This window comes from Aythya fuligula, chromosome 31, assembly GCF_009819795.1.
Source record: "Aythya fuligula isolate bAytFul2 chromosome 31, bAytFul2.pri, whole genome shotgun sequence".
In the NCBI taxonomy this organism is placed as follows: Eukaryota; Metazoa; Chordata; class Aves; order Anseriformes; family Anatidae; genus Aythya; species Aythya fuligula.
The window spans coordinates 1,197,012-1,223,498 of record NC_045589.1 but is presented as its reverse complement, the minus strand read 5'-3'; the positions used below and the strand labels follow the sequence as shown (position 1 = coordinate 1,223,498).

The 26,487-nt window shown below is 46.2% G+C and overlaps 1 protein-coding gene across 1 annotated transcript; it reads right to left on the bottom strand.

Moving 5' to 3' along the window:
• Positions 1-274: 274 nt before the first annotated feature.
• On the bottom strand, positions 275-24,982 carry LOC116500146 (olfactory receptor 14A16-like). Its single transcript, XM_032205060.1, has 3 exons — positions 24,052-24,982; positions 2,021-2,156; positions 275-599 (listed from the first exon to the last, which is right to left on the bottom strand). Exons 1-3 carry the CDS (start codon positions 24,980-24,982, stop codon positions 275-277), a joined length of 1,392 nt encoding a protein of 463 aa, XP_032060951.1.
• Between the last annotated feature and the right edge of the window lie 1,505 nt (positions 24,983-26,487).

Genomic DNA, 26,487 nt, shown 5'->3' with positions numbered 1-26,487 from the left:
TACTTCTGCTTTGACACCCCACAGAATAATATCACCAACGTATTGCAGGTGTTCAGGAGCTTCCCCCTTTTCAGTGCAGTCAGGATCAGTCTGTGACAAATGTTACGACTTTGTTTCCACACCTGGGCAGCTTGAATACTGACCAGCTGTCTTGGAATGCCCTTCTGCCCAGGGCACTAACCTATGGAATTCTTCCAAGTAGATCCCTGAAGAGGCCAAAGTTTGCTCTCCTGAAGTCCAGGGTCACAAACCCACTTTTTGCCCTGCTTCCTCCTCACAAGATCCTGAGCTCCACCACATTATGGTCACTGCAGCCAGGGCTACCCCCGACCCTCACATCTTCAACTAGTTCTTTCTCATTTGTTACTACAAGGTCCAGTAGCACACATCTCCTTGTTGGCTTCTCCACCACCTGTGTCATAAAGTTGTCATCAATGCACTGCAGGAACCTCCTGGACTGTTCGTGCCTAGCTGTGTGGTCTTCCCAGCAGATACCAGGGTGGTTGAAATCCCCCATGAGAACCAGGGCTTGTGACTCAGAGGCCACTTTCAGCTGTCTGAAGAAGGCTTCATTTACCTCCTCTTTCTGAACAGGTGGCCTATAGCAAACACTCACACCACTGTCAGCCATGGTAGCCTACCCTTTAATCTTTACCCATAAGCTCTCAACTCGCTCTTCATCCACCCCTGGGCAGAGCTCCATGCATTCCTGTTGCTCTCTCACATAAAGAGCTACTCTACCACTTCCTGGCTGGTCTTTTCTAACAAGCACGTAGCCTTACATGACAGCATTGCAGTCATGTGAGCTACCCCACCATGTCTCTGTGACTGCAATGAAATCATAGCCTTGCGACCGCATGCAGATCTCCAGTTCTTCCTGTTTGTTTCCCATAGTATGCTCATTAGTATAAAAGCATTTCAGGGAGCTGAAATGTTTCTCTTTCATGTTGTGTGTGTATGTATGGAAACACTTGAGATATCTTTCATTCATCTCAGCCCCTTGTGGGGCAGACTGAAGGGCCTCCACAGCATGCAGTTTCTCAAAATTGGCACGCAGTCCTATAGCTTATCTCTGGTATGCCTGTTTCTGTCCCTTTCCCCCTTCAAATCTAGTTTAAAGACCTGTCAATCAGCCCTGCTAACTCCTTGGCAAAAATCTTTTCCCTGCTCATAGAAAGGTGCTCCCCATCAGGAGTCAGTAGGCTCGGTGTCATGTAGACTTTCCCATGATCAAGAATCCTGAAACTGTGTCAGTGGTGCCAGGCTTGGAGCCACATATTGATCAGTTGGTTTCACCTCTTTCTTTCAATATTGATCCCTGCTACTGTCAGGATGGATTAAAACAGTACCTGTGCACCTGATCACCCCAAAGCCCTAAAGTCCCTTTTGATTGCTCTTGGGCTTCTCTTTGCCATCTCATCACTGCTAACTTGAAAAACAATAAAGGGTAATAAACAGAGGCGTGTACCAGGTAAGTGACTTTCTGAGCGACATCTCTTACCCATGCCTCAGGGAGACAGCAGACTTCATTATTGGTTATGTCTGGATGACAAATTGGGCCCTCCGTTCCCTTTAGAAGGGAGTTCCCTATGACTTTTTTTTTTTTTTTTTTTTTTTTTTTTTTTCTTGGTGGGGCTTGTTGTGATGCGGGGTATAGCTCAACTTGCCTAGGACAACTCCTCCAGCATGGATGGACCATGATCTACATTGTCTTTTCCTTGCCCATCCAGTTCCATAGCTTCATACCTGTTGCACAGGGTCACCTGGGAAGGTGAGGTATGCAGCAAAGTATTTCTTAACTCACAGGTGCATCCCCTTCCCTCACCACATCTAATTTAAAGCCCTTTTGATAAGCCCAGCCAGCTTACTGCCCAGAATACTCTTGCCCCAACTGGTCAGCTGCACCCCATGTGGTGTCAGCATGCCTGGATGCTCAAAAGCGCATCCAAGATCATAGAAGCCAAAACCTTGGGCATGGCATCGGCCCTGCAGCCAGTCATTCATTTTGTCCATTCCTCACCTTCTTGGGTCCCAGTCACCAACTGGGAGTATAGAGAAGGACACTACTTGTGCTCTTGATCCTTTCAGCATCTTTCCAAAGGACATAAAGTTCTTTTTGATATTTTGGAGTCTCCTTGTTGCAGCATTCTTTGACCCTATGTGAAAAAGTACAAAGGTGTGATAGTCTTTTGTACTCACCAGACTTGGTAGCCTCTTCATAATGTCATGAGTATGAGCCCCAGACAGGCGGAAAACCTCTCTGGAGAGATTGTCTGGATGGCCAATGGGAACCTCAGTGCCTCTCAGAGAGGAGTCTGCAATGACTAACACCTTTCGTGCCTTCTTTATGGCACTGGTTCTGATGCTGAGAAGAACCTGTACTTCAAAAGATGAAGATTTGGCTATCAGCTGGTAGTGTGCACTTGCAGCCCAGAAAGCCAACTGTGTCCTGGGCTGCATGAAAAAAAGAGAGCCCAGCGGGTTGAGGGAGGCAATTCCTTTCCTTGTCTCTGTCCTAGTGAGATCCCACCGACAGAGCTGCATCCAGTTCTGGGATCCCCTGGCCCCACTTGTTAGAGTTGCTCCAGAGGAAGACCATGAACATGATCAGAGGGATGAAATAGTTCCCATGCAAATAAAACCTTATTGGTTTTTTTTTTTTTTTTTTTTTTTTAACCTTGAAAGAGAAGGCACGAGGGAGGCCTTACTGCTGCCTTATTGCTGCCTTTTAGTATTTAAATGGGAAAGAAAAAGATTTCTTATAAAGGCCTGTAGTGACCAGACAAGGAGTCATGCTTTTGAACAGAAAGGGCTGATTGTATGTAAGGAAGAAATTTTTTACAATGAGAATAGCGAGCCATTAGAAAAGGTTTCCCAGAGCAGTTGTGGATGCCCCAACGTTGTAAATGTTCCAAGCTGGGTTGCAAGGGGCTTTGAACAACCTGATGTAGTGAGAGATGCCCTTGCCCATGGCAGAGGGATGAGACTAGATGACCTTAGAGTTTTGTTTCAGCCCAAATTATTCCAAGTTTCTTTCACTCTTTGATTCTCTGATTCTATGATCTGGTTGCTGCTTTGAGCTTCAAGGAGTTCAAAGATTTCCCTTGGTTTATGTAGGTTAACAATATCTTTAGCCAAAAATTTGATTTTATATAACCTTTCATGTATATTGACTAAACAAAAATATGATTATACTCTGTGGGAGGTGAGATTCATTGGGTACAACCTGGGCCTAGTATGCACTTAAGGAATGTGCTTTATTGATTATTGAGCTTTATCATACTTTATTTTAGTTTGCTTGCAATTAAGAATTATCCTTCTCTACTTGTGTGCAGCCTGTTCTCTAAGGAAAGCAGGAGGGAGTTGGGACAAAGGAACTACAGGGTGCAACTGCAGACTTCAGTGGAGAAGTCTGATGTCAGGAGAAGTGACGCAAGTCCTAAGGGGCCAATGATAGAAATGGTGTGAGCCTGGGAGGTGAGGAGCAAAGATGTCCATAGAGGGTCAGGCTTCTCCTACCTGTCCAGACCTCCTTAAGAGACACTCATGGCTTTCTGTATTCTAATAAGCCCCAAGGAGTAGTTTGTGCTATGTCTGTGAACTTAATCTCCTGAGAGAAGACTGATTAAATCTCTCAGAAAGACAAAGTCAAAAGCAAAACTACAAAGTTCTTTAAGACACTGATTGGTCCCACTGAAGGCCATTACTGACAAAGCCCCATGGACTCCTTAGAGCCATGACTGGAGGCCATGATTACAGGTAGGCCAAGGCACTCTGCAGGTGGCTCTGAGAAAATCCTGTGTTTGTTTCATCAAGCAGAAAATGCAAGCCCTGCTGCCAGCTCTTGGCAAAGAGCTCATGTCCCTAACAGGCAGTCCTGGGCTCTTCCTCAGGCAGTGGGATGTGGGGGATGCAGCGCCAAGTGAAAGACAGTGGTGTTACATCTCCTGGCCTTCCTCAGAAAGTGTAAAGAGGGTATAAAACCCCAGTGCTAAGAGGACAACATGTCTCCTGATAGGGCTTGGTGGCAAAGAGACCTGCCGTAGCCAAAGGGACAAGCCCTTGGTTATCTTGGCGAAATCTAGCCTTGCCAGCGCCCTTGTCCATCTCCAACACCAGCTGTCCTATGCTGTTCACAGACTGTTTCCCTGCAGCCTGCAAACAGCCATCTTGTTTACCCACCCTACTCTCACCTTGGCATTTCCATACCTTCACTGATACCTGTACCCTTTCCAGCTGTGGCCTGAAACACAAGCTTATGGACTGATAATAGATTCTTTCCAGATGACATCTGACACTACAGCACTACACTATGGTTTAGTGGAGGACTGGTTAGTGTTAGGTCAGAGGTCTCTTCCAACGTAGATGATTCTATGATTCTGTGATACACTTTCAGTGACATCCTACCACTTATGCCCTGTTTCCAGCACCCAAGCCCCAATTTGAAGCAGGTTTTCGCTTGCATTTTCTTTTCCATGTTAAAGAAAAGTTCCATCATCTCTGAAACCACCTCTGACAAAAGCATCCACACACATTAGCCTTCCTGTGGTCTGTCAGTTGACCAGGCAGAAAGAATCTCACCATGATCTTACAAGCCATGTGGCCTTCCTGCTGGCCTTTCAGCTCTTCAGCTAGATAAAACAAAGTCACATTCCTGCTGTTCTACAGTCATGTACTCAGGCACAACATCATTTCTTTGAAGTGGACTGGCCTAGAAGGGAATTATTTCCTTAACTGTGTGGTTGAGAATGGAACAATAAACCCTAGTAAAGGTAATGTTACCAAACCTCTCACCCCATAGAGCTATGAAATTCCATGTCCATAGGAAGAGCCCCAGTATGGAAAATGGGAATATATAGGTGAAGTAAAATGGTATATAGAACTGACTGGGCAAGAGGGAGAATACAATGGCAACTAGTGGACCAATAATATTATGAAGACTTGGATTCTCTCTCCACATGGTTCACCTCGCTTTCGCAAGGCACAGTTATAATCCTGTTTGTAATTATTGTAGTTTGTTGCTTTTTAGGATGCCGTAAAAGTACAATTGTCAGTCTAATAATGCAAATATGGGTGAGTCTGCCTGACTAACAAATATCAAGGTTATGAAATGTTGCAAAGAAATTCAGCAAGGAAGAAGGTATGTGTACAGTTATTAATAGTAGTTAATACTCTTATATACATCAGGATTAATGAATTAAAGAAAATTGACACATAATGATTAACCAAATTATAGCATTGCATTTAGTAACCCAGTATGATATCTCTTGGGGTTTCAAAGAAGTATGGAAAAAGTTAACTTCCCAGCTCCCAAACTTTGCTTGGCTAAGACAACTGTTTACAGCATTTATAATACTGAGATTGTTGATATTGCTTACTTGTTCATTGTTACAATGTAGTTTGTGGTGTAGTTTAGTGGATAACCCTGAACTAGGAGGAATGGAAAAGAAATAGGATTAGACATTGAGTAGAAACTGGAAGATATTTTACTAAATCTCTTGATAGAAATGGCATAATTTAAATGAGGATAGAGAACTTATAGAAAAGTTCTGAACTAGGTGCAAAAGAATTTGCACAGGGTATAGAAAAGGGGGGACTGAAACAAAAAGTATAATCCACGAAATATGTAACATAATAAACTGAAGGGTTTGCTGGAATTGCTGAATTGTTGTATCAGACCTTGCATGGTAAGTCTTGGCTGTAGCCACAACGTTGAGGCTGAAGAAGGAACACAGTTCCCAAAGATGAGCTTAAACAATTAAATTAGCTGAGTTTGTAAAAAAGCAAAACTGCAGAAATGGTAAACAATGACAGAGAATGCACAAAAATGAAAAGGAGAAAAATCCAAGGTGAAGAATACTACAAGCCTTCATCAGAAAGACCCAAAAGTGCGACCACCAGAGGGTACTGTGCATGTGGGACAGTAGGAGGGACAGTATGATAATTATTTCTGAGAAGCCATTAACATAAATCCTGACCTTTCTTGAAAATTGCATCAATATATATATCACCATACCACAAATATGTACTCATTGTCTTGCTTAGATGTACATGTTTGGTGGAATTATCCACCACATACCTAGTACTGTTAATAAAGAATACCTGCTTTCTAATTCTCCAAAACAATTTTTTTCACCCTTTCCCTTTGAGGTAGGGGAGTGAGACAGTGGTTGTGGCAGGGCTCAGATGCCCACTTGAGTAAATTCATCACAGGGCACTGTGACAACCCTTCCAGAAAGGCACGGTACTGCTGCTACCAAGAGGCTGCTGCCTGGGCCAGGCTGCTCACAGCTCCATAGCTCCCCCAGGGCATCTCTGGGGTAGGTCCTTGACAGGGAAGACCAAGGCAGGGGTTACATGAAGGGAAGGCACTCTCTATAGTCTTCACATTCACTTTCCTATCATGAAGGGCAGTTAGGGGGATGACAATGGAGTTGTCAGACTTGTAGAAGGGACTCACAGGCATTACACTGAAAGGTATCTGTAAGTCTGTGAGGAACTTCTTAATTTCCCTTCACAGCCCTCAGCCTAGAGACAGCACCAACACCACCTTCATTGTTTCTTGTGGAACTGTTGGGCATCCTGCTCAGAACCTGCAAACAGGGAGATGCCTCTGGCCACTGGTCTACTGAGATGCATTCCCAGTGCTCTTCACCAGATACTGTAAGGCAGTACTGACTCCTGCTGAGCTACAGAGGTTCTGCCTAGTTTCTGCATGCTGTTCTGAAGCAAAACTGATAGCTTGAGGTAGGAGCATGTCTTATAGGAAGAGCTGTGATTCTTGTTGAGGAGGATTCAGTGAAACATGGTAGAGGTTTTGTTCAGAGAATTATCTATATCTTGTCTTTGTCTTTTCCTCCATGGACAGGTAAACATGCCCTGAGGTGGCAAATGTCTAACAGCAGCTTTCCCACAGAGTTCCTCCTCCTGCTGCCATTTGCAGACACACGTGAGCTGCAGCTTCTGCACTTTGGGCTCTTCCTGGGCATTTACCTGGCTGCCCTCCTGGGTAACGGCCTCATCCTCACTGCTGTAGCCTGTGACCACCGTCTCCACACCCCCACGTACTTCTTCCTCCTCAACCTCTCTCTCATTGACCTGGGCACTATTACCACCACAGTTCCCAAAGCCATGGCCAATTCCCTCTGGAACACCACGGCGATTTCCTACAAAGGTTGTGTTACCCAGGTTTTTTTCTTTGCTGTCTTTGTCACAGCAGAGTTTTCTATTCTCACCATCATGGCTTATGACAGGTACATTGCCATCTGCAAATCCCTGCACTATGGGACAATAATGGCCAACAGAACTTGTGTCAACATGGTAGCAGCTGCCTGGGGCAGTGGCTTTCTCTATGCTGTCCTGCACACTGCCAATACCTTTTCCCTCCCCCTCTGCCAAGGCAATGCGCTGGACCAGTTCTTCTGTGAAATTCCCCAGATCCTCAAGCTCTCCTGCTCAGATGCCTACCTGAGAGAAGTTGGGTTTATTGTGGCTACAGCATATTTACTTCTTGCATGTTTTGTTTTCCTTGTGCTGTCCTATGTGCAGATCTTCAGGGCCGTGCTGAGGATTCCCTCCCATCAAGGCCGGCACAAAGCCTTTTCCATGTGCCTCCCTCACCTGGCTGTGGTATCCCTGTTCAGCAGCACTTCCTTTTTTGCCTATCTGAAGCCCCCTTTAATGTCTGTTTCATCCCTGAATCATTTGCTGGCAGTTCTGTACTCAGTGGTGCCTCCAGCAGTGAACCCTCTCATCTACAGCATGAGAAACCAGGAACTGAAAGGTGCAGTGTGGAACCTCATGACTGAATGTATTTCAAAAGCAATAAACTGCCTCTCTTCTCCTGCATATCACTCATAATGTAACCATAATAGACCCAGATATTGATTTGTGTGGTTGTTAGTTTGTAAATATTTTTAGTGTTTCTTTGCACTACTTGTGAAATTATTGTCCAAAAAGAAAAGCCATATTTTATCCTTCTCAATTTCAGTATCAACATCTTGCATGTGACTTGGTGTAAACAAGGACCCAGGCTCTCTCTGTATTTAAATAAAAAAGGACCCTGAAGGGACATGCTTGCCTGAGATCCTTCCTCGGAGACATGTGGTGGAGCTGCAGGAGCACTTGGCTGTGTGCAGAGGTGGAGAGGAGAAGAGTCCTGGCACAGCAGCACTGCCAGTGAGCCCCAGGGCTTGATCTTGCCAAAGCTGCTCTCCCTTTAACCTCCCACACTCTCCTTCAGAGCCCTTGTGTTGCTGTGAGGAGTGGATAGGCTGGATAGAGTGAATCACTACAGAATGTCCAACAACACTGGAAATGTCCCAAAGATCCTTGTGCATCATTTCCACTTAGGGCTATTCCATGAGTCTCTGACTCTGAAGAAGGCCAGCTATCTGCGTGCACCCTCCATGGCCAAAGAATCACTTGTGTGGGAGGCAGTCAGTGGCAGTGCCCCTCCCGAGCTGGCTCTGCCTTCCCAGCCTGACCAGCACGGCCCTGCAGTGCTCCCATGGCCCCGTGCACCACAGCCCCTTCGCTCTGCAGAGGGGGCTCTTGCTCCCTATGAGCAAGAAGGAGGCAGGAGACCTGCATGGATGAGCAGGGAGCTCCTGGCAAACTCAGACAGAAGAAGAAAGTTTACAGCATGTGGAAAAAGGGATGGACCATTTGGGAGGAATATAGGGACACTTTCAGAGTACGCAGGGATGTAACAAGGAAGGCCAAGGCCCATTTGGAATTATATCTGACAAGGAAAGTCAAGGTCAACAAGAAGGGCTTCTTCAAATACATTTGTAGAAAAGGGAAGACTGGAGAAAATGTTGGCTCACTGCTGAATAGGGCAGTAGCCCTGGTGACAAAGGATATGGAGAAGGCAGAGTTGCTGAGTGCCTTTTTTGCTCCAGTATTTACTGTTAAATAAGTCCTCAAGAATCTCAGACCCTGGAGACAACAGAGTAAGTCCAGAGAAAGGAGTACTTTCCCTTGGTCAAAGAGGATTGGGTCAGAGATTAACTAAGCAAACTTGACATCCTGTTGTGAGTTTACATGGCAAGGTTTTAGTAGCAGGGGGCCATAGGGGTGGCTTCTGTGAGAAGAATCGAGAAGCTGCCCCATGTTAGGTAAGGGCCTTGCTATAGACTGACTACAACCCCCATTTTCCGTCCTAATAAACTGTCTTTATCTTAACCCACAGGATTCATTTCTTCTGATTCTCTCCCCCATCCCAAAGAAGGAGAGGGTAGGGTGAGCAAATGGCTGTGTGGTGTTTAGATGCCAGATGCCAACACCACCAACGCACACAACATGGGCAACAAACAGGAGGAGACAGAAGCCATTGTGTGGCAGGCAAACCATGACTATCATTGAAATGTGGTGTGACCACTCCCATGACTGGAGTGCTGCAATGCATGGCTACAAGCTCTTCAGAAGGAACAGGCAACTAAGGAGGGAGGTAGCATAGCTCTTAGAGAGTGTTTCAGTGCTGTGGAACTCAGGGTTGGGAATGACAAGGTAGAATCCCTGTGGATAAGGATCAGGGGGTTGGCTAACAAGGCACACATCCTGGTGGGGATACGTTACAGATCGCCAAACCAGGATGAAGAGACAGATGAGGTGTTCTGTAAGCAGCTGGAAGAAGTCACTCAGTCACCAGTGTTTATTCTCATGGGGGACTTTAACTTTCCAGACATATCCTGCAAATACAATACAGCCCTGAGGAAGCAGTCTAGAAGGTTCCTGGAGTGTGTGGAAGATAGCTTCCTGACTCAGCTGGTTAGTGAGCCTGCCAGGGGGGTGTCCTGCTAGACCTGCTGTTCATGAACAGAGAAGGACTGGTGGGAGATATGGTGGTAGGGAGCTGTCTTGGGCAGAGTGACCATGGAATGGTAGCGTTCACTGTTCTTGATGAAGTCAGGAAGGGGGTCAGTAAAACTTCTACCTTGGACTTCCAGAGGGCAGACTTTGAACTGTTCAGAACCCTGGTAGGGAGGGTCCCTTGGGAGTCAGTCTTGATGCGCAGAAGGGTCCATAAAAGCCAGATGCTCTTCAAGAAGGAAGTCACAGGAACAGACTGTCCTCGTCTGCTGTAAGATGAGACACAAAGGAAGAAGACCAGAATAGATGAGCTGGGAACTTTTGCTGAGTGTCAGGGAGAAAAAGAGAGTTTATGTGGAAGAAGAGGCAGGCAACTCGGGGAGAGTACAAAGAAGTTACAAGCATATGCAGAGAAAAAAATCAGGAAAGACAAAGCCCAGCAAAGGCTCAATCCAGCCTCTATGGTTAAGGATAACAAAAAATATTTTTATAAATCTATTAACTGCAACAGGAGGCCAAGGAGAATCTCCATTCTTTACTGGAAGCAGCGGGGAACATGACTACTGAGGATAAGGAAAAGGCTGAGGTTCTTAATGCTTTCTTTACATCTGTCTTTATTAGCCAGATCCATGGGGTACTCAGCCTCCTGACCTGGACATCTGGGATGGAAAGCAGAAGACCCAACCTCCAGTTCAGGTGAAAACAGAGACCTGCTGCTCCACCTGGACATCCCCTTTAATATCTTCATTGATGATTTGGATGAGGGAATTGAGTGCACCTTCAGTAAGTTTGCAGACAACATCAAGTTGGGGGGAAGTGTCAATCTGCTGGAGGGTAAGAAGGTCCTGTAGAGGGACCTGGATGGGATGGGTCAATAGGCAGAGGCCAATGGGATGAGGTTCAACATGGCTAAGTGGTGGGTCCTGCACTTTGGCTACAACAACCCTATGAAATGCTACAGGCTTGGGGTGGAGTGGTTGGAAAGCTGTGCAGAGGAAAAGGATTTGGGGGTGCTGATTGATGCTCACCTGAACAGGAGCTGGCAGTGTGCCCAGGTGATCAAGAAGGCCAATGGCATCCTGGCTTGTATCAGGACTAGTGTAACCATCAGAACCAGGGAGGTGATTGTCTCCCTGTACTCAGCTCTGGTATGGTTGCACCTTGAGTGCTGTGTTCAGTTTTGGGTCCCTTACTACAATAAGGACATTGAGACCCTGGAGCATGTCCAAAAAAGGGATATGAAGCTGAAGGGTCTGGAACACAAGTCCTATGGGAAGCGGCTGAGGGAACTGGGGTTGTTTAGTCTGGAGCAGAGGAGGCTGAGGGGAAACCTTATTGCTCTCTACAACTAACTGAAAAGAAGTTGTGGGGAGCTGGGTGTTGGCGTCTTCTCTCAGATAACTAGTGATAGGACTAGAGGGAATGGCCTCAAGCTGCACCAGGGGAGGTGAACAAGTCTTGCTGATCACTCCTTGGCTCTCCAGATGATGAACCAACTCATGGATGGGAATCATAGAGTCTCGTTTGGTATATTGCTGCCAGTGCACCACTGTGGTAGCAATTGGTACCTGCTCTTCTTCGACCCTCAGCAATCCTACAACATAAGGGTCCTCTGAGAGACCACACAGGGTAGACATCTGCTTAGTCTTCTCTGTGCTCAAAACAGCTATGCCAAAAGCCCACCTGAACCCTTTTGGGTCCTTGAAATATCCTCTCCTCAGACTCTCTTTGAAATACCCTCCCTCATCCCATGCCAAGGATGCACAGAGTGTCTGGGCCAGTCACAATAGGGTGCTTTTGCCACTCATTCCAAGTTAGGCTCACTTCAGCCTGTAATCAACAGTTAGATGTTGAGATCCCCCTGTCACTCCAGAGACACAGATGAGTTCTGCCCCTTGTTAGCCTGATGACATTAGGGTACGCTGTGCGCCGGTGTCCACTAGAGCTCTGTATTCTTGTGGCTCTGATGTTCCAAGCCATGTTCCAAGCCACACAGTCCAATTAATTGTCTGATTGTCTCCTCTACCTGGACAGAATCAGGGCCCCTCTAGTCCTGGTTGGAGTATCTATCAATTAATTCTTGAAAATGTGAAGCAGAGGTCCCTCCATCAGGGTCAAAAGTAACATCAGCCTTTCTACTCACTTTGGGAAACTGCCCAACAGAAACCAGAGCAGCAGTTTTCCTAGAACAACCCCTTTTTGCTGTTGTATTTCCTTGCACTTCACGTACTTGAACTGCTAGGGTCAAGGTGGGTTCATCATCCCACTTCCTCATATCTTCTCTGTGGTCACACAGACAAAACCTCAAAGTGCCATGTGGTGTGCATTCTGGGTACTCCCTCTCTCAAGCAGGAAAATGCTGATTCTTAATGGCTGAAATACTACTCCATCTGTGTGAGGAGGGAGATGTATGTTCTTCAAGGTGGTGGACCCTTTGGGATAGTTTCTCCATAGACTAGATAAGGGTCTGTAGTGAGGCAGAGAGATTTTCTTCATATTGCTGAAGCTGGCTGGACACAGCATTCATTGTGTCCACATTCACACCCATCCCATCTGTCCTATTCATCACTGCTAGAGTGTTGGCATGTGATAATAGTGCACCCCACACAAACTTACACCACATGGGTGTCATGCACTGGACTTCATCAGGATCTTTAGGTGTCTGGTCATTGTCCAAATCACTATAAACCATCTCCAGCACAGCTAATTCCCTCAGATGCTAGAAACCTTTCTCCATGGTGCTCTACTTGCCTATTTGATATACAATACCTTCCTTGTAGGGATACTTTCATACCTGACAGGAGTCACCTCCAGAGGCTGAGAACTTGTGCCTCTCTCCCAGTTTCTTTGTCAATGCCCCTTTCTCTAGAGAGGGATCCCAGCTGCTTAGCTTCCTTGCCTTCTAGTTCTTGGCTATTGGCCCCAATGTCCCAGCATTGAAACAGCCAGGTGAAGATGTGCTCACCTGAATGTTGACTGAAATTCTTTCATATATCTTGAAGCTCACTCAGGGATAGGGATCGGGTGGTTTCAGATTTATTTATGATTTCTGCCTCTTCTTCCTATTGTTGTTGTGATGACTCTGCTTTAGAGTTGGCTTCCTTTTTCCCTTCTTCCTCTTTCTTAGGAGTAGCTTCTTCCCTTTCTAAATGAGCTGACTTCCATTTCCATTATTTTTTCTTGACTATGGGGATGACTGATAACATAGTTGGTTGGTCCTTTGGGTTACCCATAGTGTGTGTTATCTGGTCATCAGATTCACAGACTTCCTCCTTTCCTTGAGGGTGCTGAGCAGCATTAATTACTTTTTGATAGGTAGCAGGTCAAGGGAGGTGGTCCTCCCCCTCTATTCTGCCTTGGTCAGGCCTCACCTGGAGTACTGTGTCCAGTTCTGGGCTCCCCGGTACGAGAAAGACAGGGATCTCCTGGAAAGAGTCCAGCGGAGGGCCACAAAGTTGATAAGGGGCCTGGAGCATCTTCCCTATGAAGAAAGACTGAGAGACCTGTGTCTGTTCAGCCTGGAGAAGAGAAGACTGAGAGGAGATCTCATCAATGTGTATAAATACCCGAGGTGTGGGAGACAGAGGGATTTGGCCAACCTCCTTTCAGTGGTTTGTGGGGATAGGACAAGGAGTAATGGTCACAAGATAGAGCACAGGCAGTTCTGCACCAACATGCGAAAGAATTTCTTCATGGTGAGGGTGACAGGGCACTGGAACAGGCTGCCTAGGGAGGTTGTGAAGTCTCCTTCTTTGGAGATACTCAAGGCCCGTCTGGATGCCTACCTGGGCAGCCTGCTCTAAGGAACCTGCTTTGGCAGGGGGGTTGGACCCGATGATCTTTTGAGGTCCCTTCCAACCCCTTCAATTCTGTCATTCTGTGTGATTCTGTGATAGGCCAGAACCCAGCACAGTGCTGCAAGCTGTAGTTCTCCAGCATTGCCAGGGTCAGGGCATGCAACTTTCAAACATTTTATCAGTTTTTTAGGATTTCACTCTTGCTCAGAGGTGAAGTTCAAAACTATTACTGGAGACACCTGTGACAGGTACCTGCCCATATCCTTCCACACACCTTGCTACCTGCCACCACACTGTCTCAGGCGAAATTCCTGTTCTTAACAAATTGATTAATCTTAGTGAAAAGAAGAAACACATTATGCAGACTTAGCAATGGGAGTATGTTGGTTACACATGGATATTCAAAATGCTCAAAAACTGTTGCAAGTAGCCCTTTGGATAAGAAGGAGAAGGAGGTACCATTCCTGATATTATTCATAAACTGACTTCCAAGGTCATAACAAACCCATGCAGTGATATAGGCTTGGGAAAGAGTGGCTGGAAAGCTGCCCAGCAGAAAAGCACCTGGAGGTGCTAGCTGACAGCCAGCTGAACATGAGCTAGTGATGGTGTACCCAGGTGGCCAAGAATGCCAATGGAATCTTGGCCTGCATCAGAACTAGGGTGGCCAGAAGAACTGGCAAAGTGACTGTTCTCTTGTACACAGCACAGAATCATAGACTGTTTTGTGTTGGAAGGGACCTTAAACATCATGTAGTTCCAGCCCAGCCCCCTACCCCACCCCAATTGTGAGCAGGGACATCTTCCAATGGATCATATATGCTTATGAGGTCTCTGACAGCTGAACATCTGATAGGCTGGGAGCAGGCCCATGGCAGGTGCAAGTTCCAGTGATGCCAGTGATGCCTGTGTAGCTGACAGGCCAAGAGCAAGGATGGCCTATGCTAGACATTGTGAGGACCCTGGTGTCTGAGAAGCTAGTGGGCCAGGAATAACCACATGGCTTGTCTTTTGGAGCTTATATCACATCAGTGATGGCACCCCATGCCTGATTACTCCTGAAATCCTACAGAAACCTCTGGCATCCCTCTACCAGTGCGTCACACTCATTCATAGGTGAGCAGGTAGCAAATAGGTGTCTATGTGATGATCAGGTCAGCTGTGCCTGTGGAACTGACAGACCAGCAGCAGGCCCACAGCTCTTGTAAGAGCTTGTGAGGTCACTGGTGCCTAAGAAGATGACTGGGAGGAAGGAGACCCATGCATTGGGAAAGTACTTGTGATGCCACTCTTGTCTGAGTAGCTGATAAGCCAGGAGCAGGTGTGTGGCTCTATGAATTTTTGGGTGGCCATTGGAGCCTGAGTCCTTCCATGGCAAACATGTGTCAGCTGCATGGATATCAGAGAATCACAGAATCATGGAATGGTTTGGGTTGTCTGAACCCTAATGACTATGCAGTCCACACCCCCCTGCTATGGAAAGGGAAGCCTTCCACTAGATTCTATATATTTATGAGGTCACTGTCAGCTGAGAAGTTGATAGATGAGTAATAGATGAGTGACCTGAAAAGCACAGACATAAGTTCTGGAGCAGGCCCAGGACTTATGTCTTTGCTTTTTCAGGTCACTCATTCCTGAAGGGCCATGGATTGTGTAGGCACTTGTGAGGACACTGTAGTGTGAGTAGATAGGTCAGGAGCAGGCCCATGGCCCATGTGAATGTCTTGTGATGTCAGTGGTGCCTGAGTAACAGACATGCCAAAAGCAAACATGGCTTGTGCTAGATGCTGTGAGGACCCTGATGCCTGATAAGCCAGTAGGCCAGGGGACGGCTCATGGATTGTTCAAGTACCTGTGAGATCACTGGTGAATAGCTGATAGGTCAGGGGAAGGCACATGGCATGGGTAGGTGTTTGTGAGGCCACTGGTACCTGAGTAGATGACAGTCCAAGAACAGGCAAATATGTTGTGTTGGTTGTGAGTTCACTGGTGCCTGAGGAGCTGGTAGGTCAGGATCAGGCCAAAAGCTTGTGTGTTTGTGAGGTCATTGCTGTCAGAACAGCCAGCAGGTCAGGAGCAGGTCCATGAGAGCTGTAGATGCTATATAGATCACACAGAATCACATGGAATTGTCTAGGTTGGAAGAGACCTCTAAGATCACCTAGTCCAATCTCTGACCTAACTCTAAACCATATCACTAAGCTCTACATCTAAATGTCTTTCAAAGACCTCCAGGGATGGTGACTCAACCACTTCCCTGGGCAGCCCATTCCAATACCCAATAACCCTTTTGGTAAATAAGTTTTTCCTAATGTCCAACCTAAACCTCCCCTGGCACAACTTTAGCCCATTCCCCCATGTCCTGTCGTCAGGCACACAGGAGAATAGACCAACCTCCACATTGCTTCAACCTCCTTTAAGGTACCTGTAGAGAGCAATAAGGTCGCCCTGAGCCTCCTTTTCTCCCAGCTCCCTCAGCCGCTCCTCATAAGACTTTTTCTCCAGACCGCTCACCTAGCTTCATTTCCCTTCTCTGGACTCTCTCAAGCACCTCCATGTCCTTCTTGTAGTAAGGGGCCCAAAACTGAACACAGTACTTGAGATGCAGCCTCACCAGAGCTGAGTACAGGGGGACAATCACTTCCCTAGACTTTCTGGCCACACTGCTTCTTATGCAAGCCAGGATGCTGTTGGCCTTCTTGGCCACCTGAGCACACTGCTGGCTCATATTCAGCCGACTGTCAACCAATACTCCCAGGTGCTCCTCTGCCAGGCAGCTTTCCAGCCACTCATCTCCCAGCCTGTAGCTTTGCTTGGGGTTGTTGTGCCCCAGGTGCAGGACCTGGCACTTGGCCTTGTTGAACTTCACAGAACTGTAGGGGTTGGAAGAGGGACCTCGAAAGATCATCGGGTCCAACCCCCCTGCCAAAGCAAGTTCCTCAGAGCAGGCTGCCCAGGTAGGCATCCAGACGGGCCTTGAAAATCTCCAGAGAAGGAGACTCCACAACCTCCCTAGGCAGCCTGTTCCAATGCTCCGTCATTCTTACCATGAAGAAGTTCTTTCACATGTCAGTGCAGAACTTCCTGTGCTCTAACTTGCAGCCATTGCCCCTTGTTCTATCCCCACAAACCACTGAGAAGAGGTTGGCTACATCCTTCTGTCCCCCACTCCTCAGATATTTCACAGAATCACAGAATCACAGAATCACAGAATTTCTAGGTTGGAAGAGACCTCAAGATCATCGAGTCCAACCTCTGACCTAACGCTAACAGTCCCCAGTGTATTTATATAACAGTGTATTTATATACACTGAGGAGATCCTCTCTAAGTCTTCTCTTTTCCAGGCTGAACAGACACAGGTCTCTCAGTCTTTCTTCATAGGGAAGATGCTCCAGGCCCCTTATCAACTTTGTGGCCCTCCACTGGACTCTTTCCAGGAGATCCCTGTCTTTCTCGTACCGGGGAGCCCAGAACTGGACACAGTACTCCAGGTGAGGCCTGACTAGGGCAGAATAGAGGGGGAGGATCACCTCCCTTGACCTGCTGGCCACACTCTTTTTGATGCACGCCAGGATCCCATTAGCTGTCTTAGCCACAAGGGCACACTGCTGGCTCATGGTCAACCTGTCGTCCACCAGGACCCCCAGGTCCTTCTCCTCAGAGCTGCTCTCCAGTAGGTCATCCCCCAGCCTGTACTGATACTTCGGGTTGTTCCTTTCCAGGTGCAGGACTCTACACTTGCTCTTTTTAAATCTCATTTGGTTTCTTCCTGTCCATCTCTCCAGCCTGTCCAGGTCTCGCTGAATGGCAGCACAGCCTTCTGGCATGTCAGCCACTCCTCCCAGCTTTGTATCATCGGCGCACTTGCTGAGGGCAGACACTATTCCCTCATCAAGGTCGTTGATAAAGATGTTGAACAAGACTGGACCCAGCACCGACCCCTGGGGAACACCGCTAGTCACAGGTCTCCAACCAGACTCTGGTCCGCCGATCACCACCCTAACTTCATACAGTTGGCCTCAGCCCATCGGTCCAGCCTTTCAAGATCCTCCTGCAGAGCCTTCCTACCCTCGAGCAGATAGACACACACCTAACTTGGTGTCATCTGCAAACTTACTGAGGGTGCACTCGATCCCCTCATCCAGATTGTCGATAACGATATTAAAGAGGACTGGCTCCACTGCTGAGCCCTGGGGGAAACCACTAGTGACTGGCCTCCAACTGGATTTGACTCCATTCACCATGACTCTTTGGGCCCAACTATCCAGTCAGTTTCTAACCCAATGAAGCGTATACCAGTCCAAGCCACAAGCAGCCAGTCTCTTGAGGAGAATGATGTGGGAAAGGGTGTCAAAAACCTTACTGAAGTCAAGGTAGACCACATCCACAGCCTTTTCCTCATCCACCTGGCATGTCACTTTATCATAGAAGGAGATCAGGTTCGTCAAGCAGGACTTTCCTTTCATAAACCCATGCTAACTGGGTCTGATTGCCTGGTTGCCTTGCAAGTGCCGTGTGATGACATTCAGGATAATGTGTTCCATGAGCTTCCCTGGCAGTGTGGTCAAACTAACAGGCCTATAGTTCCCCAGGTCTATCCTCTGGCCCTTCTTGTAGATGGTGCAACAGATGCTGCAACTGGAGCTGGGTAGTGGATAGAATCATAAAATATCCTGAGCTGGATATGGTTATAAGTTATTCAACCCTGTATAGTATCCAACAGGGTACAAAATAAACCCCTATAGGGTTTTTGGACCAACTTCGAAATGCAATGAGAAAATATACCAATCTAGGCCTGGCTAGATGGACAGACGGACAGAGGCAATTCGCTGGCCTTGTTCTAGGGCAATCGGCCCCTGATATCAGAAAGAAATTACAAAAAAAGGAGGGGTCAGACTTGAGAGACTCACAAAGATTATTGAATGTAGTGTGGAAAGTATTTAGGAATAGGGAAGACATGAAGGAGAAGAAATTATCTAAGGTGATAGCCATGGCAAGTGTGGCTGCACTAGAACAGAAAGAGAGAAGCTGGGGGGGGAACAAGGGGGAGTTGAAAAAGGTAAAGAAAGGACTTTGGGAGGGTTTAGAGGAAAATTAGGACAAAACCAGTGTGCATACTGCAAAAAGGAAGGACATTGGAAAAAGACAGCCCTAGGTTACAGGATAAGCTTGCAACAGTCACCCTCAAGAACAGGGATGACAGGGACATGGGGCATCTACCCTAGTAGATCCACTGGTTGAAATAAAGTTAGGGAATGAAGAGAGAGGCATGATTTTTTTATTGGTTACAGGGGCTGCTTTCTCCGTGTTAAACCAAAATTGATTCTGGAAAGCACTGAGTCTGTAAATGTAATAGAAGCAACTGGCTGTCAGGAAAAGGCATTTGTTTTGCAACTCTTAAAATTTAAATTGGGAAAAATGATTGGAATACATTGATTTTTATACTCATCTATTCACCAAGGCCCTTGTTAGGAAGAGACTTGCTGGAAAAATTGGACGCAAAAATTTCTTTAGAACAAGGGAAAATGGAAATTAAGATCAAGAATGATGAACATATTAAACTCAAGTCCTGGTGAGTCCAGAGAAAGCTCCAGACAGGACTCCCTAAATGAATGTAATTATGAACCAAGTGTATCTGGGAGTTTGGGCTACAGGAATACCTGTGAGAGCAAAGGAATTCAGTAACTGTAAAAGTTGATTTAAAGGAAAATGTTCCCAGGGTATGCCAAAAGCAATACCTGCTGAAGGTGGAAGACAGAAGGGGAATGGAATGAATAACCAATAACTTTCTTAAATATGGACTGTTAGTAGAATGTGAGTCAGAATATAATACTCCTATCCTCCCACTTAGAAAGGTAGATGAAACCTATCGTATAGTTCAGGACTTAATGGCCATCAATAGGATCAAAAAAGATTTATACCCTGTAGTAGCCAACCCCTATAACCTTTTGACAAAATTAGAAAACAGACAAATTTGGTTCACAGTACTAGATTTAATGGATGCCTTTTTCTGCTCGCCCGTGGCAACTGAAAGCCAGAAACTCTTTGCCTTTGAATGGGAAAATCCCAACACAGGACAAAAAACTCAGCTTACTTGGACTGTGTTACCACAGGGGTTCAAGAACAATCCAACCATATTCAGGAATCAGCTAGCCCATGATTTTGAAGCTTGGAAAACACCTTCAGGAAAAGGTACACTGTTGCAATGCATAGACAACTTGATAGCTATTGAAGAAGAAAAAAATGTGTAGAATGGATAACTAGTTTATCAAATTTTCTTGGATTAATTGGATATCAAGTTTCTCAACAGAAAGCCCAGCTGATACAGCAATGAGTCACCTATCTAGGCTACGAATTATCTGGTGGACAGTGAGAGCTTGGACCTGAGCAGAAGGAGGCAATTTGCTGAACTCCATTACCCACAATGGTAAAAGAACTTGGGGGAATGACAGGTTGCTGTCAATTTTGGATTTATAACTATGATAGCTAAACCATAAGTAAGCCATTATACGAGTAGATAAAAGAAAGTTCTGTCCAGCTAGTTTGAGTCCCTGAAACCTGTAAGGCCTTTGAGGACCAAAAAAAGGAACTGATTTGTGCACCAGCACTGGGGATGCTGGATGTGTCTAAACCTTTTTGGTTGCTCTCACATGAAAACCAGGGAATGGCACTGGGGGTGCTTACCCAATGTTTATGTCCCTACAAAATAACAGTAATGTATTTCTCCAAACAGCTGAACGAGGTAAGCAAAGGGTTGCCAGGATGTTTGCAGGCAGTGGCCGCAGCTATCCTAAATATCCAAGAAGCCCAAAAGTTCACTTTGGGCCAGAAGATGACTGTTTAAGTATCACACACTGTGTCAACGGTACTAGAACAAAAGGGAAACCATTGGCTTTCCCCTTTGAGACTTATGAAATACCAGTCCATCCTAACATCCTGATGATGTAAAGACTGTATTCACTAATATTGTGAATCCAGCCTCTTTCCTCAGTAACAGAGTCTCCAAATCACCCATTCATGATTGCATCAAGACCATGGAAATGGTATACTCCAGCTGACCAGACTTAAAGGATACACCCCTACAAGATGTGCTGTAAAGGACATCAAACACAGGATACTAACCAATGTAGTATCTACAAAGAGGAAGTAGATTGGCTGATGCAGAGGCCAAAGCAGCAGCAGATCTGAGAGTCAAATTTTGGCACTAGTACCGGGAACAAAACCTGGCATTAACAAAAGCATTAGAGAATGAAATAGAACATTATAAGGCCAACAAGTAATTAATTGAAGATGTAAATGGAACAATATTACTTACAGGTTTAGCACAAATGAAGGCTGGGAGAACCGTGATATCCTCCAACCTATTATATTAGATGGTAATTGAAGAACATAACAAAACACATTGGGGAGCTGAAGCATTATATCAGTTTCTAAGTAGAAAATGGGTAGGAGGTAATTTGTATACCATTGTCTGATAGGTATCAAAACAGTGTGTCACATGCCTTAAAAATAACCCACAGATGGGAATCAAACCCCAAGCGGGAACAATAGGGAAGATAAATGTTCTTGGGGAACAGTGGCAAATTTATTTTCTGAACCCCCAATAAAAGATGGGTTTAGATACCTATTGGTCCTAACACTTTTTCCAGATGGCCAGGCGCATTTCCATGTAGAACTAACAAAGCTAGAGAAATGTCCAAAGTATTGCTGAATAAAATTATACCAAAATTTTGTGTACCATCAGTAATGTCATCTGACAGGGGACCACACTTCACTGCAGAACTAACCCAACGAGTTGACAAAGTGCTGGGGATTGATTGGCAACTACACACTCTGCATGTTTCAAGTAATAACTATTAGTGTTATAAATATTGCAGCTACATGGAATCTTAATACACAGTATATGTTAACATGGAATATCTCCCTGATTTTAAACAAGACCAATTGTTGGATATGTACGAAAATACCTGAACATAGGGGGAAGGCAATTTATTTGATTGGAATGCCAATACCTAAAGAGGAATTTACACCAGTTTTGGATGGGCCTGGCTAGGAGATACAGATAGGAATCAAAAACTGGAAATTACTAGTCCTGAAATTGGCACTCTCTATTGTACATGTGTTCAAAGATGTAATCCCCCAAAGGGTACCGGAAAGGTAGACTGTGATAGGAATACATATGTAGGGAGCCACACTACTTGTAATCAGACTTTAGGTATCGGAACCTCTTTAAACCCTAATGTTACTACTGCCTGGCTGGTACCAGAAGGGCGTGGGTAGTACTGGTTGAGTAATGACATAACCTATGAAATGGTACCTGAAAACTGGAGAGGAACCTACACCTTAGGCTCAGTAGTCCACAATATGTCAATACATACCTCCCTCCACTCTCAAGGAGGATGGCTTAGATTGCCCCTCATACAGATTCAAAGGATGAACCCTTTAATAGAGAGACAACATGCTTTTCATAGCTTTGTCAGGTGGTTTCTTGGTTAGGGGTGAGCAAATTAGAAAAAGTAATAGTAAACATTTTGGCTGTAATACAAGGCATTGAAAACAAAACTTTAGATGCCATCCAGGCAATCCAAACAGAAGTGTCCAGTTTCTCAGAAGTAGTATTGCAAAACAGAATGGCACTAGACCTTTTATTAGTCTCCCAAGGAGGTGTATGTACAGTAATAAATACTAGCTGCTGTATGTATGCATATCAAAGTGGAAGAGCTGCCACAGATTTACAGGAGATTTGGGAACAAGCCAAGATATTGCATAAAGTCACTAAAGGTGATACCTCATGGGATTTCCAAGAATTATCAAGCAAACTGACCTCTTGGTTACTCAACTTCTTTTGGCTTAAGAAATTGTTTGTAGGAATACTGATCTTGCTTTTACTAGTATTCTTAACTAGTGTTTTAGCACACTGTGCCTTTTGGTGCTGTAAGAAAGGACTAGATTATTATAAAACCTGGAAGTGTAACTGAATCAAGCACCAAGTAGAAATGTGTAAGTATTTCATGAAAACTTTGAATCAACTAGGAATGTTATAAGCTAAAGAATTTGAAGCAGACTCAGCCAGGTCCGGATCACTGGGCTGGACCAGGCAGAAGTACTTCACGAAGGGGGAAATGAATCACTCCCCAGCTTCCTTTCTGCATGCTGGGTGTCCACTCTCTTCTCCGAGACTACAGAGTCACAGCTTCCCTGTGAACACCTGGCTTTAGTTCTTTCCCTGTGGCTGAGCCCACAGTGAGAGATCTCTCACTTTTGGAGGGGCTCCAGTCAATGCCAATGCCAGGTTCTGCTGTCCTTGGAGGTACCCTGGTCTCTGCAGGCAGCTCCAGACTCCCCTCCTGAAGGACATCATGTACGGGTCAGATGTGGGAACAGCCCTACTGTCCTGGTTTCAGTTAGCACAGAATTAATTTTCTTCCTAGTAGCTGGTGGAATGCTGTGTTTTGGCTTAGAATGAGAAGAGTGCTGATAACACCCCGATGCTTTAATTGTTGCAGAGCAGTGCTTATACTAAGCCAAGGACATCTCAGCCTTTGCTCTGTCCTGCCAACGGGCAGGCTGGGGGGTGCAGTAAGAGCTGGGAGGGGACAGACCCAGGACAGGTGACCCAAACTAGCCAAAGGGGTATTCCATACCATCTGACGTCATGCTAAACAATATATAGGGGTGGCTAGCCGGGGGGAGGGGGCCGGACTGCTCGGGGTTAGGCTGGGCATCGGTCAGCGGGTGGTGAGCAATTGCATTGTGCATCACTTGTTTGTACATACTATTATTACTTTCGTATTATCACCATTGTATCATCATTATTATTATTGTTATTATTATTTTGTTATTTTTTTTTCCTGTCTTATTAAACTGTCTTTATCTCAACTCACGGGCTTCACTTTCCATTTCTCTCCCCTGTCCCAGAGAGGGAGGGGGGAGGGTGAGCGAACGGCTGCGTGGTGTTTAGCTGCCGGTCGGGTTAAACCACGACACCTACCTATGTAATGCAGTGACCATTCTCTACCTCCACTGTCAGCAGACATCTATGGGTGAGTCTTAAATCTAGCCCTAGGTCTCTGACAGGTCACAATGCAACAATGAGCCATTCCTTTCTGAACCCAAGGAGAAACAGACCCTTCTGGGGACCAATTCTTTGGGCCTATTCTTGGCACTGGTTTGGGAAGGAAATCCCAGGCTTTGATGATGATCCCATTTTATCACAGAAATCTGCACTGACTCACTGTACAGCCTCCATATGAGACAGAGCAGTTTCATTCATTCATACCAGTGGAAGGAATACAAATTTTTATGTAAGAATGCAAGAAAAAAAAGCAGTCAAAATAAAACCAAGAATTAAAAAATCAATAAAAACAATGGTAAGAAACAATCAAAAACCCAGAATGGGATGCACTGGCATTCATTTGTGGAGAGTGAAGGGTAACTTACAAGCAGTGAAAATCATCTCTAAAACCAGTTTCCTAACAACATCCTTGAGCTCCTTGTTCTTCATACTGTAGATGAGGGGGTTCACTGCTGGAGGCACTACTGAGTATAGAACTGCCAGCAAAAGGTCAATGGATGGAGAAGAGGCAGAGGAGGGCTTCAGGTAAGTAAACATGACAGTACTAAGAAACAGGGAAACAACGGCCAAGTGAGGAAGGCATGTGGAAAAAGTTTTGTGCCGGCCCTGCTTTGAGGGGATCCTCAGCACAGCCCTGAAGATCTGCACATAGGACAGAACAATGAAAATAAAATACCCAATACCTGAACAAAAGCAAAATATGATGAACCCAAGTTCCCTGAGGTAGGCATCTGAGCAGGAGAGCTTGAGGATCTGGGGAAGTTCACAGAAGAACTGGTCCAGAGCATTGCATTGGCAGAGGGGGAGGGAAAAGGTATTGGCAGTGTGCAGCACAGCACTGAGAACACCAGCACCCCAGGCAACTGCTGCCATGGTAATGCAACTTCTGTTGGCCATTATTGTCCCATAGTGCAGGGGTTTGCAGATGGCAATGTAGCGGTCATAGGCCATGAAGGTGAGAAGATAAAACTCTGCTGTTACAAAGGCAACAAACATAAAGACCTGAGTAGCACAACCTGCATAAGAAATGGCCCTGGTGTCGCAAAGGGAGTTGGCCATGGCTTTGGGAACAGTGGTGGTAATAGTGCCCAGGTCGAAGAGGGCAAGGTTGAGGAGGAAGAAGTACATGGGAGTGTGGAGACGGTGGTCGCAGGCTATGGCTGTGAGGATGAGGCCGTTGCCCAGGAGGGCAGCCAGGTAGATGCCCAGGAAGAGCGCGAAGTGCAGGAGCTGCAGCTCGCGTGTGTCTGCGAATGGCAGGAGGAGGAACTCAGTGGGGAAGCTCCTGTTGGACATTTTCTGCTTCTGGGCATGTAGATCTGCTCTAGGAGAAGAAAAAATGACAAGTTAGGCAGACTTCTCTGAGCAAAACCAACTCCTCCCTCACAGAAATTTTAAATCCCTGTGCTGAATGAAGAATGAGTCATCTAATTCAACCACCCTCCCAACTGAATGACAGTGTGCCCGACAGTTTAAAATGGCATTTGGGCATTTTTTCACCAGCAGTCCAGTTCAAAACAGAAACTTACACTGATCTGTACCCTAGACAAAGAGAGGAGAACCACACATGGGTGGAGAAATAAGAAAGAACACCACAATGTTCCAACCAATGCTTCCAGAGGGAAAGGCAGATGAGCATGCAGGGAAGCCTTTACTTTATGAAGCTTGCATGCCACCTACAGAAGTGACACAGCAGGGTGCTCTTAGCCTCTTTGTTGTGTATCCTATTTCAGGACACAGGCTCCTCTCCTATTCTGGAGGTTCCAGCTGAGGAGTAGGTGGCTTATGCCCTAAAGCCCCTGAGGGCAAAGGCTGCACAACAGCTGCACTGCCCTGCAGCCAAAGACTTACCCTGTTCCAGGCTGTGAAGATTTCTCCCACTGTGAGCTCTCAGCATCCCCCCCTTCACACTGCCTTTAACATCTCCCTCCCTTCTCTCAGCTGCCCTTGTCCCCTGCAGGCAGTGCCCCCAGCCCTGCTGCGCTGTGCAGAGGAGCTGGTCCTGGGCAGAGCTTTTTCTCTGCAGTGCTGCGTGCTTGCCAGGAGCTCCCCTTGGGCCCAGGAGCCCAGCCCAGCTCATCAGCACAGGGACCTCTTGACAAGTCCCTGGACCTCCAGGGGATTTGTCTTTGAAACAGACTGAAGCAGTCACTGATTTTTCTTTTCTCAACTAGGGAGACACCGCTCTGCCAGTGGTGTCTTTTTCCTTCATTCAAAAGAAGAGTTTGGCATGGCAATCATCTATTCTTGCCCCATTATGAGACTGGACACCCACAAAGTGACAGGCAGGGTGCAACCCCTCTTTTCCAAGCACTTGTTTATATGCACGGGAAGGAAATGTTTTCACAGGAAATGAAACCCTCTGCCGACACCAGTGGCACAACCAGTTGGTGGCCTGCAGGATCTGTCCTCCCCTTTTCTCTCCTTCCCCTTCCCCAACAGGACCTAGGAAGACACCACCTGCTCCCCCACACTCTTGGTTTTGGTGCCCAGAGGCAGGTGGCCATGCTGGTTGATTTCTATGTTGCCTGGCAATATCCATGGCCCTTTTGAAGCAGGACACCCAGAAAGGAGCAGGCAGGGATTAAACCTATGTGGGCTGAGGGAAGTGATTCTTCTGAGTCAATTGAGGCATCTGTTTCTGAGCTTGCAGGGCTGGGCTGATAGGGGGCCAATCTCCTTCCATGCCTGACACAAACCCATGGGAGTTGGCAGTCCTCTTGCCTCGGTGGAGATCACAGAATCACAGAATCACAGAATTTCTAGGTTGGAAGAGACCTCAAGATCATCGAGTCCAACAC